Source organism: Erithacus rubecula (genome assembly GCF_903797595.1).
Source record: "Erithacus rubecula genome assembly, chromosome: 2".
In the NCBI taxonomy this organism is placed as follows: Eukaryota; Metazoa; Chordata; class Aves; order Passeriformes; family Muscicapidae; genus Erithacus; species Erithacus rubecula.
The window spans coordinates 58,021,354-58,037,343 of record NC_136685.1 but is presented as its reverse complement, the minus strand read 5'-3'; the positions used below and the strand labels follow the sequence as shown (position 1 = coordinate 58,037,343).

Sequence of the window (15,990 nt, the reverse complement as noted above, 5' to 3'; positions counted from 1 at the left end):
AGAGGAGGGAAACCAAAGCAACCCAGAAAAATCCTCCACAAACCTGTTGCTGTGGATACTGCATTCCTGCCATGGCTGCCGGGGCCCGGCCCTGCATTCCCACGGGATAGCGCTGGGGGCCGGGAGGGCCGTAGGACTGCCCGGGGTAGGGGCTGCTCTGCTGTGCCTGAGAGTGAGGGTTATTGCCCATGCCGTACAGCTGCGGCCTCTTCATCACCATCGGGTCCATCGCGCTGCCCTGTTGGCAAACACAAGCACAGCAATCGTTGAGACACGCACAGAGAAAGGGCAGAGTCGTCAGGCTCACTGCGGGCGAGTTAAACGTGTGTTTTCTCAACGCTTTATACATCAAATATTGACTTGATGTGCAAACTGGAAAAGTATCATACCCTGGGTACTCTGATTAATTAGATGTGGTTTTGAATAATAAGTTTGGGACTTCCATTCCTTTTAAAACAACTTTAAAAAATATTGTGCACTAAAGCTTGAGGCTGTCTGCTACCTATACAGATAGAAACCAGAGAAACTGACCAAAAAATTTCAGCTTAAGAAGTAATTAAATACATTGCTGCACACTGATTAGCATCACAGACCTTAATGTTAAAACAAAAATAAAATAAAAATGTAAGTACATAAGAGAGACACAAACAGTGGACAAGCCATTTAACCTTGAGAAAATGTCTGTTCCCTCACATCAAAAAAACAAGAGAAACTGGAAAGAAAAGATTAAGTTTCCAAGAAGTGCAACGCATACAGAACACTGCATTTCAGTGTTTTCCTGTTGCTTTCGTGCACACTAATAAGTTTCCAGATCAAAAAGCAAGTAATAACCCACATTTTACATGAAAGTTTATTTGCCTCCTTAATAGACCTCAGAAAATCCAAACTGCAACCAGTGATGGAGGGGGAAGGGAGGTAAGAGAGGGAAGTTCTATTTTTAGACTTTTGGCAGCACTTACCAAGCCCTGTAACAGTTTCAGGACAGGTGTCAACCATTGTGTAGTATTACTCTCATGTTTTATTACTGAGAACTAACTGAACCAGAAAAAAGTACCATACTTTGTGAAGTGCAGCCTGGTATTGTTAATGCTACATCCATTTTTCAATTCCTGAATTCTGGTTAGATTTGTGAAGAATGTGGGGGGAAGGTTTCAAAAAGCCTATCACAATCTTGTCTTCATGAAAGCAGCACATACCCCCCTCCTGCTCCCCCCCACCAAAAAAAGACCTATTAATTCACACAGCCACTCATCCCCCCACCAGGAGCAGGATTCCCTCCTGCAGCAAGCACATTTTGCAGGTTTCCCTGCATCATACTGCTGAACAGTTTAATTTCAAAACCTCCTATGTAATATGGCTTCTTCAAGTCCTTTCTGGCTATTATATTCTGATGTAATAGCTATTATGACAATAACTAACATTTCCCACTCCCATCCCTGTTTCTTCTCATCACTGCTGTTTGTACTGCTAACACACTACTTTTTTTGCTCCTATCCAAAAAATATGCCCTTTCCAAAACAGTCACTGCTTAATGAACTATTATTCTTTCCTTACTGCAAATAAAATCCATCAAACCTAATTTTTTTCCCTGGCTGTCTCCACAATTACCAATACCAATTTTCCAGGAGTGTCACACAAAACTAAAAGTATGCTGAACATGGGCACACTGCACCTGAGGAGATGGAAATGATAACCTCCTCCTCACATGATACCTCCATTCACTCCAGAAGAGGATTGCCCTTTTTTGCTACCATAGCAAATCCCACATTCACTGCTAATTTTGGGTAAGCATTACTCAGCAATTTTCCCTTTATTGTTTGCCTGCCCTGTAGCCAGATTAGAAGTTTCTATTTTTTGCTACTAAATGTCCCTGGGTAATTTACTATTTATATTTTATATTTTCCAAAATCAATGGTTCTTCAACCACTTCAGATCACCTGATCCACAACAACATTCTCAATTTTGGCTGGTTTTTTTTTTGTTGTTGTTGTTTTTTTTTTTCAGGCCATCATGCACTCTCACCACAGTTTCTACTAAAAACACAATGGCTAAGCAGATGAACTATAGATTCCTTCTTACAGTGTCCCAGGGGACAACTTACATTTCCTTCTATAGACCACAATATTTGATCTGTGTTTATTTCTGTGTTTTAATGTTCCATGCATCACCTGTCATATTCTTCTTCTCAAACACAAATCTTTGTTCAAAACAAGTCCTGAGCTTCCTCCATTAGATTCCCACAAAGCCAAACAGCACTTTCCATTGCTACCATCTTCTGTTCCAGGATATAATTTCCACGTCTTATTTCCAACAAATACATTTGCTTAAATTCAAGTTTAATTAATTTTGAGTGTAGTAGCTTCTTTTCTGCATCCAATTCTTAAATATAAACAATGCAGATAGCTACACAGCTAAAATAATCTGACATTTTCCATTATTAAGACTACTATCAGGTGCACATAAACTTTGCCAAACTTCAGGTATTTAGGCTGAAATTTTCCAGGGCATATGTATGCCTGAGGCTGAAATTCTCTGGAAAATTCAGCAGAAATAGTTCAGCTATGTCTTAGAATGAGGTCACAGAAAAATACTTGGTTTATGTTCTCACATAAAACACTTGAAAATACTTCTTGAATATCATGCTTTGAGGCAGAGAATTTTAATTTCCCAGGGTGACACTGGACATTCATGAAAGGCAAGGCCCGTCAGAGAGAGCACCTGAATGCCACCAGACTGGGAGCACAGGAGGAATAAACAGGAGTACATGAGGGGCAGAGTAAGGCTTCTTCAGGGGAGTTAAAGTGTATGAAGGCTGCCTGGAATTTGCCAAAGGAAGAGGGACAATGAGTTAAAAAAGCAATGGAGACAGAAGTGAGGCAGAAAGAGCTGAAGGGGAGAAGAGGAAACAAGGTCAGGAGGTAACATGGATACAAGCCAAAGAGTCTCTGTCCTTTGGACTAGTGACCTCCAAGCAGTGGAACCTGTCTGTGTGTCTTGGGAAAGTGAGCCTCACTACCAGTGCATCCTTCCTTCCCTCCTTCTCACCAGCCTGCCATCACACCTCTCTGTGTTCTCTTCAGGTGAGCCACTCCTCTCTCCCTCAGGTGATATCCCTCCAATTCATAAAGGTGCAGGGATGAAGAGCCTCAGATATTGCTGTCAATCCAGTCACCAGGGGCTGCAGTCTCACACAACACTGGAATTGAGGGGGCTGTGGTCAGCAGGAAGCAAGGAACCTAGACATACTCAACTTATTGTGAACACTGCAAGTCAAGACTCTGGACCAAGGACTGGAGATACTTGAATATGAGAGGGCTAGAGAGCAATGATTGTGCCTGGACAAATTACTTGGACAATCCACAGGGACCCAGCCTAGGTGCCAGTGCTGCCTGTTGCCTCCTCCCTCCAAAGATCTCAAGGGAAGAACAAACAGTAGAGTGTTCTATGATCACTAGGGTTGGAGAAGACCGACTTGGTGAGGAAACATTTCTCATCCTATGCACTGGTCGGTCCTTATGGACTTTATGGAGGGTGGCAAGTCACCACTTCTATTCCTGGCTCACTTCAGATGAGATCCCAACCCTCTCTGTGCTGCAGCTAAAGGTGAAGACATCTACCAGCGACTCAGTGGCTGTCAACATATTTCTGCAAGGCAAAACAAAACCAAAGAGCCAGCTTTCCCCCAGGCTTAAGAAAGATTACTACTGCAGAAGTTGAGAGCTCCTGGAATTAAGTTTGCCCTTGCAACATTAAGTGTGCCTCCTTCACAGATAGAGCTGTCTTTAAAAGCACAGTCACACTTCAATCCTCACAGGCAGCGGATGTGCCTGCTCCAGGTACCCACCCAGTGCAGGGCAGGGAAGGGGCCAGTGTGAGCTATTGGAACAGGGCTTCATTTATCCTACAGGCAGTGAATGAAGGAGACAATTGTCTTACCATACAAGGTAGCTGTGTGCTATTCAGGCAGAAATGGACTGTGTGTTACAAAAACTTCGACCTACAGCCATCAAATACAGGCCAAACTTCCTCAGTTTCCCTTATGTAAAAATGAAAAAAAAAAAAAAAGGGAAAAAGTTTCCAATCCCAAAAATTAACAAAAAAGCCCCATAATTTCTTCAACGCAGAACTGATTTTAGAATTTAATATGTCCACAATCAATAACACTGAAAACTCTCTAACAAAAAGACAAATTTTGTCTTCAGAACAGTGTATGGTAAGAAAGACCTGAAGCCATACATGTAACAGAACAAAGACCTACTCATCAAGTACTGTCCCCCTTACAGTGAAGGTAAAACTGTCAATGTAACTTTTTCCAGCTTTAATGCACGCACAGTTTTTAGCTTTATCATTCTTGTAGACTCTCTGATTTCCTTCTTATAACAAGACTTTTTCTCATCCATGACATTTTGAAAACTTATTGAAAGAAGCTGTTAATTGAGACAAATATTATAATCTTATCCGAAGGTTCCTTTGACATTTATTGAATTCCAGTATTTTCTTAAACATCAGTTCCAACAGTTTTCAAAGACAAGTTTTCAGTTGCAAGGTGATTATGAGAAGTATCAACCTCTTTATGCTGTAGGGATCATACCCCAACCCCTCCACAAGTGCTCTCTAACATTTACCAAAAATTACAGCACTGCTCTAACTGCATCACATTCCTCTAAAATGCAGCGTGCATGTTCAGCTATGAATGGATGATGTGTGCATTTTTACATCTTCCATGCCTTTACTTTCTATCACACACTGTAGTGAGAGCTTTAATTACTTATTAAATTTTACTTTAGTGTCATTGTAGTAATTGATATCCATTTGTTTCCTTTCCTGTCTTTACAGAACAGTCCATTTTTTTCTCTGGTGCTGTTTTACTCCTAATACACACATTACCATTTTACCAGTTTATCTAGTGTTTGCTCATGCTATTTTTTACCAGCATATTCTTCCAGGCAAGCCTAGATGGATTCTGCCTTTTGCTTCTGATTCCGCACCTCCTCTTCAACTTGCTGCATTTCATTAAAACTTTGAGTACATCTGCAGTTCCTCAAAATACCTCAGTCTTGTTCTTTGCTTCAGTCCACAAAAATACTATAATTTATAACCACTTTATTATAGTGCCTATCTCGTGTATCAGATGCATTTGCACATGTACTATCAGGCTTTGTGAGAACAGAGCATTTCATAAGAGTCCCTGCCTATTATGTCTCATGAGCACCTTAAAACATCCAGTGGAAAGTTTGCTTATGATTTCAACAGGGCCAAGGTTTCATTCCCAGTCTTTAGACTGACGATACATCCATTAAAGTAGGACACTGAAAAGCCTACACTACTTACAAACAGTAACTGACAACCTTTTCCTCTTACCTGCTCCTTTCTTCAATGTTTTGTGTAAAAGAATACATAAACTCTACATCCCTGCAATATGCAAAAGTGAAAAATGAATATTCTACACCCAGTTGTAAACGCAGTATCACCACCACTTCTGCTGTCCTCCCATCTAAAACAACCAAATGAATCACTTCACCCTGAAGTACCTGGAGATTGAATTTTGTCTTCTCTAAAGTGAGAGAAAAATAGACTACCATGTTCTTTAGTCATTTAGCCAGTGCTTTCCCAGGTGCCTCATCTACACTCACATCTGAGACAGCTTACACAAGAGAAGAACTTGAGAAGCAGTCTGACCAAAAGCAGGTCTTACTTTTAAGGCATCACTGATGTTAGGCACACATTATATATATATTATATATATGTGAATGTATCTGCTCTGAAGTTATCAACTAGCATTTCACTTCTAACATCAAAATGTTTGAGTGATACTTATAAATGTGAACAATACCAGCCACTGTCCCAAAATACAACTAACATTTCCATTTAAAGATGTCATGAATACCCCCACCACTGAAATTTCAAGACAAGGAGGAGTGGGAGACACTTTAATAAGGACACAATGGGATTTAGATGTGAATCCCATTCAGGTAGTGCTCTTTTCTACAAGGCAGACAGAGCAATTCACTAGGAGACAAGAGTATTTACATGAGAGATGTAACTACTTTTCAAGTGAAAGTGTGCTTTTTTGTTTGTTTAAACAAAAAAAAATGAAAGAGGCATTGGTTTGGCTGACAACAGCAAATGCAGCAATTTAAAGCAACTATAAGCCACAGAGCATCCCAAGTAATGCTCCATCATTTGTGCCTGCAACAAAACAACATGAACTCAACACTCTCAAGTAGGCTTCCCCTCAAACTCCTAGAGCTATGAATACAATAACTCTTTGTCTATTCATTGATCTACAGCCAAAGCTTCTGTCTTCATATTAAAAATAAATGGAAAAAAAAAAAAAAAAAAAAAAAAAAAAAACCCATCTCTGTATAAAAACCAAAGCCTTGAAAACTCATAATAAATAAAGACAGCTGACAATCAGTTACACACATTCCAAGGAAGACAGGCATGGAGCTCTCAACTCTAGGTCAGGAACCAAGTCACAGATTTATTGCTAAAGATAATCAGAAGTATTCACTATAATACAATGACACAGCTGGCATGAGGTTAGAACTGCAGAAAAGATAATCCACTCCTAGATAATGTCATCATTTGTATGAACATGTACAAGGACGCCTCAGCCAACATTTTTACGTGACAAAAGAGGGAGTATCAAAACAACTCTTGTCACGTGTGTTTCAATATCCATTTAAGAAAGTTGCAAGCACTTATTAAAAGTACATTATACAGCATTAGATTCTGACATTAGTAATAAAGTCAAAGAGGTGACCAGTAAACATGCTTCCTATTTTTTTGAAAGAGTAAATCTGTCTGTTTTACTAAAATTTTAATTTAAAAAGACAGTTGCATAAACACAGTAAGCAATAAGCAAAAACAAAAAGCTGAGTTCAACATAAGCCTTTGATGAAAGAAAATCCAGTAAATGAAGAAGCATACACTAGCAGAGTTTTAACATAAATAGCCATTTTCCTTGTCTTAAAGGCTCTGCATACTGTCTGATTTCAGCTGCAGGGAGACATCAGAAAGATTATTTCCCACTCAAAACAGAAAGTAAGTAATTAACAAGGGGAAACAAAGAAAAAAAAAAATCAAAGCTATGCCCTGCAAAGAATCAACTACTGCTTGCCTAGAACATTTACAAATAATTTATACAAACAACTGTTTCTGCAGGATGAGGAAGGATATACTGTTTTTCGGCTTCTTCTGAGTCCTCTTTAACACACACAACCCAAAAACTGCAAGGTGTATCAGCTGTTCTCTATTTACAATTTTGCATATCCATAAAGCTAAATAACTACTGAAAGAACAAATCACAACAAACATAGCAAAGAAAAGAAACCTGTTTTTAATGAAGTGTACATAACTAACCTCTGCAGTTGCCACTACAAGTGCACACAAAGGTTAAGACAACATCAAGAAGCAATTATACACATTAAAACAGCTGATGGCCAAAACAATCCTACGTTTCTGACAAGTTCACATGAATATACAACTCAAAACCACTGCCCCTCAAGTTGCCTTTGTCATTGCCAGCTACTGACAGCTATGAGGTTACTCTGAAGTCAGCTTAATTGTGTCATATGTCCTCATCACACCTGAGCATTCGGTCCTCTCCTGTAACCCATTTTCCTAATATCAAACTTCTTCTGGGAAGTACAGCCCTGTCTTGAGATTTCTTTTCTCCAACTTGGATGACCAAGAAGACCACTTTTCTTTAGGCATGCAGAAGCCCCACTCCCCTCTTCAACAAGTCTGCAGCCATTTCTAGTGCAGCAGAATTCAGGGGGTTTTTAAAATGTCTTCTGGCAAACCTATCTGCGACTATACAACAGGTCACTCACTCCAGTTGCTTCTCCAATATGCTGCCAGATCGTGACCATACTTTGGCTACTTCCATCTGCAGCCCAGTCTGAACTTAGAACTGCCAGTGTTGGATGGTTTTGCACCAATTCAACAGCTTTGGCACTGCAGCACAGTCAGACATGGGCAGAGCTCTCAGTCTGGCATTTCTACGATCAAAATCACAACCCCCCGCAGGAGACCAAGGCAGAGAGAAAGGGAAAACAGTAACCAAAAGTTCTCAGGCTACATTTAGGAGTGGATGCCTCAAAGCTTTAAAGCCTCCTCAGTAGCCAAGGCTCAACAAGGAAGAGAAAATCCATTCATAAACCCAGAAAACCAAGTTAAAAAAAGCAAAGCCCCACCCAGAATACCAGTTACTTCTATTTTGTCTGGCAATGAGGTTCTCAGCTTCCTAGACAAGTAAACACCTTCACTCACTGTGCATGGCTGCCATCTGGAACTCAGGAAAAAAAAAAATCCCTTACCTACTTTGTACAGCTCTTACACAAACACGGCGTTAGATGGACAGAAAAGGATGTACTAAAAATAGTGTCTGTCAGCCAAGGAACAGAGCACTGCCCTGAGTGGAACGAGAGGAGCTCTGCAGGAAGGCTGCCTGCAGAGTATTGCAGTAAGAGGGGGAAAATGCACAATGTCCTAAATAAAAGTGACGGGGGGAGAGATGTAAATGGAAAAAAAATCCCACATCCACTTGAAATTTTAAAGAAAAAACTTCCTAAACTTAATATTCAAGTAGATCTGAATATACTTTTCCAACTACTTAGCTTTATACACAGAAATAAAATTAGAAAATGTATTATTATTAGATATATTTAATTGCTGGAGAGAACACTAGCTGAGAAAGTGACACTGTGAACACAGGGGACAATAGAGTACCCACAAAAAGGCATAACCAATCACATTTAGGTCACAAGCCAAAAGTACATACAGTTAGCTGCAGATTTTTTCCACTCCCGGCGATATATATAGTTCTATATTAACACACACACACACAAAAAGGTATGCTGGTCATATATCCTCAGCATTTATGGCAAATTATTAATCAAGTCCCACCTGAAACAATTTGTTAAATTGATTTTAATCACTGGGCCTCTCATGTGAAGCTTTGTATAATCAGCATTTCATTTACAAAATTAATTGCCTGATTGATTCTCAAGAGGCAGTAGCTGTCATTACACTGCTGTCATAACTTTTGAGTAGGGGTGTCACAACACTGAATTCTGACAGTATGAAGAGCACTGCTATTTAAAAAATGAGGGCGGGGAGGTAGGGGGGAAACAAATACAGTGATTTCACAGAATTGCTCTTTAGCCCGACTGAATGTTAAAACCATTTCCCAGCAGTTTCAGCCAGCCTCCCCGTTTCCCATTCATTGAATAATGTGCTACTCAGCTATTCAGTATCTTTTCTTAGAGGCAGGTTCATTTAATTCAATTTTATCATAGTTGCGGTTGCATAAAATGAGTTTGTTGTTGAATATACAAAAGATTTAATCACTGGCCGCTCTTAAGGTTATTTGTAGAGCAAAGTTTGACTTCCAAACACATGGAACTTTTTTCCACATCCAAAACCTTCTGGAAAGCTATTTTCAATTAGGTTTTTTTTTGTTTTGTTTTTTTGTTTTTGCTGCTGTTTTTAAACAAAGCAAAGTAAACCGTAACTTTACAGAACTTATCTAGGAGCTCCTTTAGAAAGGTTTTTTTTCTCCCCTTGTCTTTTAAGCTGTGCATAAGCCTTGGAGCTGTGCCAGAGCTGGAAGCAGAGCTCGGATATTTGCTGTAGTTACTCCCATACCCATCGCTACTATATTCTTGGAAAAGTCCGGTGCTCCGGAGAGGCGGCGCAGGCCAGCGGTTAGGGCACTGAGTCATGAGACAGGACTTCTATTCCTGGCTCAGCAGCTGACCAGATATGCAAACATGAGCACAACACTTCACCTTCCTGTGACTGAGTTTTCACTCTCCTAACAACAAGTGTTATATGCACTTTTAACAAGGAAAGAGATGTGAAGACTTTGGGGAGACTGATGTCAGTTATTGGGCAACAAGGAAACAGGACTGGGAGTCAGGAAGGGTAGGCTAAGGGAGGAAAAACCCCCAAACCTCTAGAAGATGTTGAAAAGGAGAAATCGCATCAATAGGTTGAAACTTTCAGAAACTTACATTCCAAGGAAAAAAGATCCCTGAAAGCATCTTAAAAGGAAAAAAAAAAAAAAAAAAAAGACCTTAAATTTCTGCTGCTAGATCACTTGAAACAGATAAGCTCAAAAATAAGTGCCTCAACTGCTCAGACTCGCCTTATATACCAGATTTCATCAAATGCTCATGAATGAATCAAATGTAAAATTTCTAGGCCATATTCTGAGATTACACTATCACAAAAAAAAACCCCAAATGACAACTCTTCAAAAACTGAATTATACTTACTGCAGGTATTTGAAAGTGACCTTACTGGAGAAATTCCAGAATAAATCAGAGTCTAGGTAATGCTAGAACCTAGCAGATACTCCAGACAACACAGCCCCTTTTCTCTTCCTACCCCCCAGTTCTTACTCTCATCCCTAACTTCTGTCAAGTACTATCTTCAATTCCTCTCTGCTCTGCCACTTAAGCGGCTTCATGCAATTTTCTTCCCTTTTTGTAGGTATCTGAGTTCATGATGAATAAAACTGAGGAGGGGGGGAGACATGGACAGGGGTCACCAAAACAAACATCGCTGACAAAATTGATAGTTTACTGAAATAGAGATGCATAAAAGAGCAGAAGAATGGAAAATTCCACCAGGCAAACAGAAGCAATTGGCTGTTTTCCTTTTCCATAGCCATAACATGAAATTTCAACTAAGGGAGGTGCAGAAAGTTCTGTTCACACTGAGAAACAGTTATCACAGTTTTAAGTTATATCCTTCTGCCACACCAACAAGAGTTCAGAGAAAGGAAAGAATCAGCCACCCTACTTACAACGCGGGATAACAGACTGGGACACTAAAAAGCAGGGTAAAGCACTGCTTTTCTGTATTTGTTGGTTTCTTCCTTCTTAGCAGGTAGCTTACTGATTAACCTAGCATCTTCTCTTTTCAAGCCTAACTTTTTTTTTTTTTTTTAAGAAAACAGGGGAAAGCCCCTAGCTAGAGCCAATATATGCAGAATTCCTAAAAGGATATATTTAGCATCAGGGTAATTGGAAAGCAAACTTAGCTCTATAACAGAAGCCCTGTCACTTCTTCAGCTGCCAAGAAACTTCTCTTGTAACATATTTTCTATATTAAAACTGCTTCCTGTAGAGACTGAAAAAACTTGGTTGCAAATAGTGCAAAATTTTAAGTTACCTGGAAAGAAACCAGTTCATCTTTTTTAACTCTCATTCCATAATGATCTCTCAACATTGGTTGAATATCACAAAAATAAAGCATCCCAGTTAGAGACATACCAGCAGAGTCAGCTCAGCCCAAGGGTCCACTACAAACAGATAATGAATCTGGGGCTATACACCAATATTGTGGAGCTGGAGCAATAGAATTTTGGTGAGAACCTGCCTGTGATTATTTTGCATTTATAATGACCTTTCTCATCAACACAGACACTGTCAGCAGCATGGAACAACTTCCTGGGCAGGAGCAAAACAAACAAAAATTCACCAGCAACAGGTGATTTAAAGCACTAGAAAATGGGGGGTGAGGGGGTGTTGTCAGTAGTTAAAATAAAAATTAAAATCAATCACTAGAACAAATTACAGTTATGAGTGGGAAATTTCAGTATTGATTGAATACATTTAATAGTTAAGTTATAAATTAGAAGAAACAGTAAACTGAAGGTTGAAGCTCTCGTATCACTTGAGAGAACAATGTGACTAGAAACCATGAATCCACACACATGCCTGCAATTCACACCGGCTCTATTGTATAATGAAACTGATTCCCAAGTATCATTTTACAATTCTGATTAGGTCTTACAAAAAATCCTGTTTATTAAATTGCTTTCTTTAGGCATTCATAGCTGCTAATTTGTTTCCAACTAAATCATGTATCATCTGAAAAAGACTACATTGCAACAGCAAAACAACACTCCTGGGATTACATTTCATCTGGATTTTAGAATTAAAAGGACCAAAACTAGAGGAGTTGTAAATTTCACTTTGAAGGTGGTGGTGGTAACACCCTTCAAGTAATTCTAAAACTACAAGTGCATTTAGCATGTAGCAGCTGTACTGAAACAAATGTAGCAAGTCAAAAGCTCCAAGCATTAACGGATCTGTTAATCTTTAAATTTTAATTTCTATAATCAAAATTTGATCAACATATATGTATTTATACAAACATTTTGAAAGCAAAATAACTTTCTGTTACTGTAATTTAAAAGCTATGCTGATTTTAAAATACTGTCAGCTCTAATTGCCAAATTTTAACAAACTTAAAATTTTGCAGAAATTTGGGAATGACTTCTGAACAATTCTAGAGAAATTACTTCCAAAAGATGTATCTCAATGTTCACAGTGGCTCACTCAGGGTCAAAAAAGTCAGACTTGGGCTTAAACCAGGTCAAATTCTGGTTTACCCTAGAGTCTTCACCTATTTCTCAAAACTGGCAGAAGTCACTAAGTTTTCATTACTCTTCTTGCAATCACAACAAATGGGACAAATTCTTCCACAAATCCTGGCAGACTATGAAACATCCCAGAGAATCTCGGCTCAAGCACATGAATATAGCACACATCTAGGTAAGTGAAGAAATAAAGAAGTAGAATTAACCATGGGTATGACTCTGCAGCAAATCATGTAGGATGTTCAGAATTAAACGCATAGTTTTAAAGTGACTACTACCCAGAACTTTCAGTTCCTATACAAAAAAGGAATGTGTTTTCAATATATGATTACAATTTTCTTTAAATATCACACCATTTAAAATTAAATTAAAAATAAGCATGTGAAACATATCTGGTCTGAGAAATATGAAAGCAGGAAAGCTGATCCACTTCTTCAGTATTTCTCATAAAAAAAAAAAATAAAAAAAAAAACACGAGAAACCTGATTATGCCATATTCATAGGACTGCCTTCCCTCTCCCACAGCAGAAACCATCATATTTTCAAATTCTCTCTGCCTGAAAACTCTTGGCTTCTTTCCACTTGTATGCCCACCTCTTACTTCCCAGTCCTTAAGAGAGCCCACATCAGCCATCATGCAAAAACACCAACCCAGCTATCTAAATGCACTTCAAAGGAGCTTCTTTATTTGTGAGAGAGGATCTTCAGGATTAATGAGCCCCCTTTGGGCACAACCCAAAATAGAGTATTCCCAACTTCCTAAAATTACTAAATCTAGAACAGAAGTAAAATTAACAATCAGATTACATTGGAAGGAAAGAGAAGGGAATCACTACCTTCACAAACACTGAAGCAGTACAGGTACAGGGAGCTTTTTCTGTAAGTCTGAGTAAGCTGTTTCTGGGGGCAACAACTACTTGAGAATATTTACATATAAACCTTGTCCAAGGCAGCAACTTACATCAGCACCTTCCTGCAGCTGTAGAGGGCTCAAGACAGTTTAACTCAGTCAAAATCACTTGGCCTAGTCAGAAGAGGTCATTTAACAGCAAAGACAGATGCTTCTCAGCTGACATAATCAAAAGGCAAAACGAAGCAAACAAACCCAAAGACTCGTTTTAGCAACAAGGTATCTGCAATTCCAATTTCAGGTATTGTTCAATCTAGAAAGATGCTATTCATCTAACATTCACTTGCAACTTTCCATTTAGATTAGAGCTGCAGATACCACACATAAAATTCTGGAACATATGTTCCCTTTATTCTTCAAAGAATATAAATCTTTACTTAAGGCCACACTGTTCACTTCATATCTAACCTGACATTTCAGCTAAACCCAGCTCTTCTGCTGAGTACTATCATTTCTTGAATACATTCTTCTTTCCCCTTCTCACTTCCATACTCCTACCCACAGTTGTTTTTCTTTTTTCTGCTCAGCTCTTTCATGCAAAAAGAAACTGAATAAAAAAAAAGGAAAACTGAAACTGATTATACACCAGAAATACTGTCAAGTACAAAAATGAAATGGTACACATTTTTAAAATAAACTGCTCAATGCCAAAGACGAAGAGACGCTGGTTACAAAGCCAACACAGAAAAATAATGATTTCAGGAAGAAATACACCTGAACAACAGACAGCCAGATAAAATTAAAATGGGATATTACACTCAAAAAGACACAAACATCATTAGACTGTTTTGACAGAAAACACTGAGTTTCAAAAAACCAGAAGTAACTCAGAAACTTGAAATAATCCTTGAGGAATCCATATATCTTCTCACATCAGGTCTATGTAAAGTTCAGCTTGCACAAGGCTTTGGGGAGAGAAAGGGAAAGAGTAAGTATAAATAATTCTTTTTTGTTCAGTCTGTTACTACTACAGGACAGATGAACATCTGCCAACAATGTTAGGTCTGCCTTATCCTGTCTCAAAGCTGATGAATAGATTAAATGACCTCTTGATGTCACTTCAAGCTCTGCTCTTCTATGATTTGGAGGTTATTACATCACCTCTATTTTATTATAAGGTTTCTCCCATTCCTGCAATTTTTCATTTCACACCATAATCCTCAATTTCCAGCAAAACGAGACCACATGGACATTACAACACTACAAGCATACTAGATACATTGATAAAAGAAAATTAAGGGAATAAAAAGAGTATGTTTTTCAAACCAGTCTTTTCATAAGGAGTAAAAAAGAAATAAAAAAACCTGGTTTTAAGTAATTTATGTTGATATTTGCAGAAACTGTGAAAATACTGTAAAAAATGCTTACATATTCCTGTTTTTAGGGAGGTGTGAATATAAGGCTGAGATGCACTGTGTGCTAAGCAGCAAAGGAGATAAGGGGAGAAGAGAACCTGAGAAGATGTCCAACTTCAAAGCACCATCCATGTGAATACCTCTCTCTAGGTACCCATCACTGACTGAAGCAGGCAAGACACCACCCCTACCAAACATACCTTCTACACATCATCACCCTTCTCCTGACTATACAGCATACCAAAAGGGTTCCTGCACCTTCTTCTTCCTCTGAATCCACTTTGAGCTGCTCCTTAAAAAACTTGTGCCTAGCAAGTCAATTATGGTCCTGTCTTGTGTAAAGATCAATAAATTTCAGCAATTCTCCAAACAATTAACGTTTTTGGAAGCAGTTTTTACAACTTCATCAAGGAAGCTTCTTTCTGTGATCCATGGAGATACATGCAATTAGAGCAACAGCACAACAAAACTCAAGGAATAATGAGAAACAGCAAACAAAAAGTGTCCAACACAGAACTCATTAGACAGCCACACACCATTCCACCTGTTGCGCTGTACACCGAATACTGGTAAAATCACAGCAGGGGAAAAATGCAGATATATCCAAGCAGCTAGGAACATGAATTCTGATCCCTTTTTATATCCCATTGTTATCCACAACCCAGGAAGCTGTTAATTGGCCTAAGTAATTGGTTTAAATACCCAAGTCCCATTATAAGAATATACTATAAAAATGCTTAGACACTTATCACAACCAAGAAATTCTTAACTAAAGTTCAAAGCTGAAAAGGCACAAGGGACTTGTCTACACTGAAGTAACAAAAAAAAAAAAAAAAAACATAATTATACCAATATAACTATCTTGGTGTGGAAATTTTCTCCAGCATAAGAGTACCCTTTCCCCCTTAAGCTTACGTGGTTTGGAAACAGAGTAATATCAAAACTCTTATTCTGGTATAAGAGTGTCTCCATAGGGAGTTATATTGGTATAATTATAGAATATAATTATAGCACATAGTTGCACTGTGTAGAAAAGCACTAGATGCCCAGTCCATATATATTTTCTAGCAAAACAAATGGTTATCAAATTCCAATAGAGGCGCATAAAATGCTTAGCTTTTATTTTTGTTTGATGCAACTTCTTCATTTTAAAGTGATGAATTACTTCAATTAATCTTCCTTGAAAATGCTTTTCTCTCTGCTATTCTATATGGTAATAGATTGTTCTTCTGGTGGAGGCACTGTAAACTAACACTTTGAGAATGGCTGTGATATCCCCCACACTGATTTAGGCTCTCATATAAAGCAAGTGGTGAGAAATCAGG

At 38.6% G+C, this 15,990-nt stretch overlaps 1 protein-coding gene across 8 annotated transcripts in view; it reads right to left on the bottom strand.

Moving 5' to 3' along the window:
- ARID1B (AT-rich interaction domain 1B) overlaps positions 1-15,990 on the bottom strand; it is a 322,617-nt gene that overhangs the window by 290,047 nt on the left and 16,580 nt on the right. For 4 of the 8 annotated variants that reach the window (XM_079330952.1, XM_079330954.1, XM_079330955.1 and 1 more), the window contains one exon: positions 44-241. In XM_079330952.1, the coding sequence (XP_079187078.1) occupies positions 44-241 (198 nt within the window). The remainder of the gene's footprint in view (positions 1-43; positions 242-15,990) is intronic. The other 4 variants (XM_079330953.1, XM_079330959.1, XM_079330956.1 and 1 more) reach the window with 1 other exon arrangement.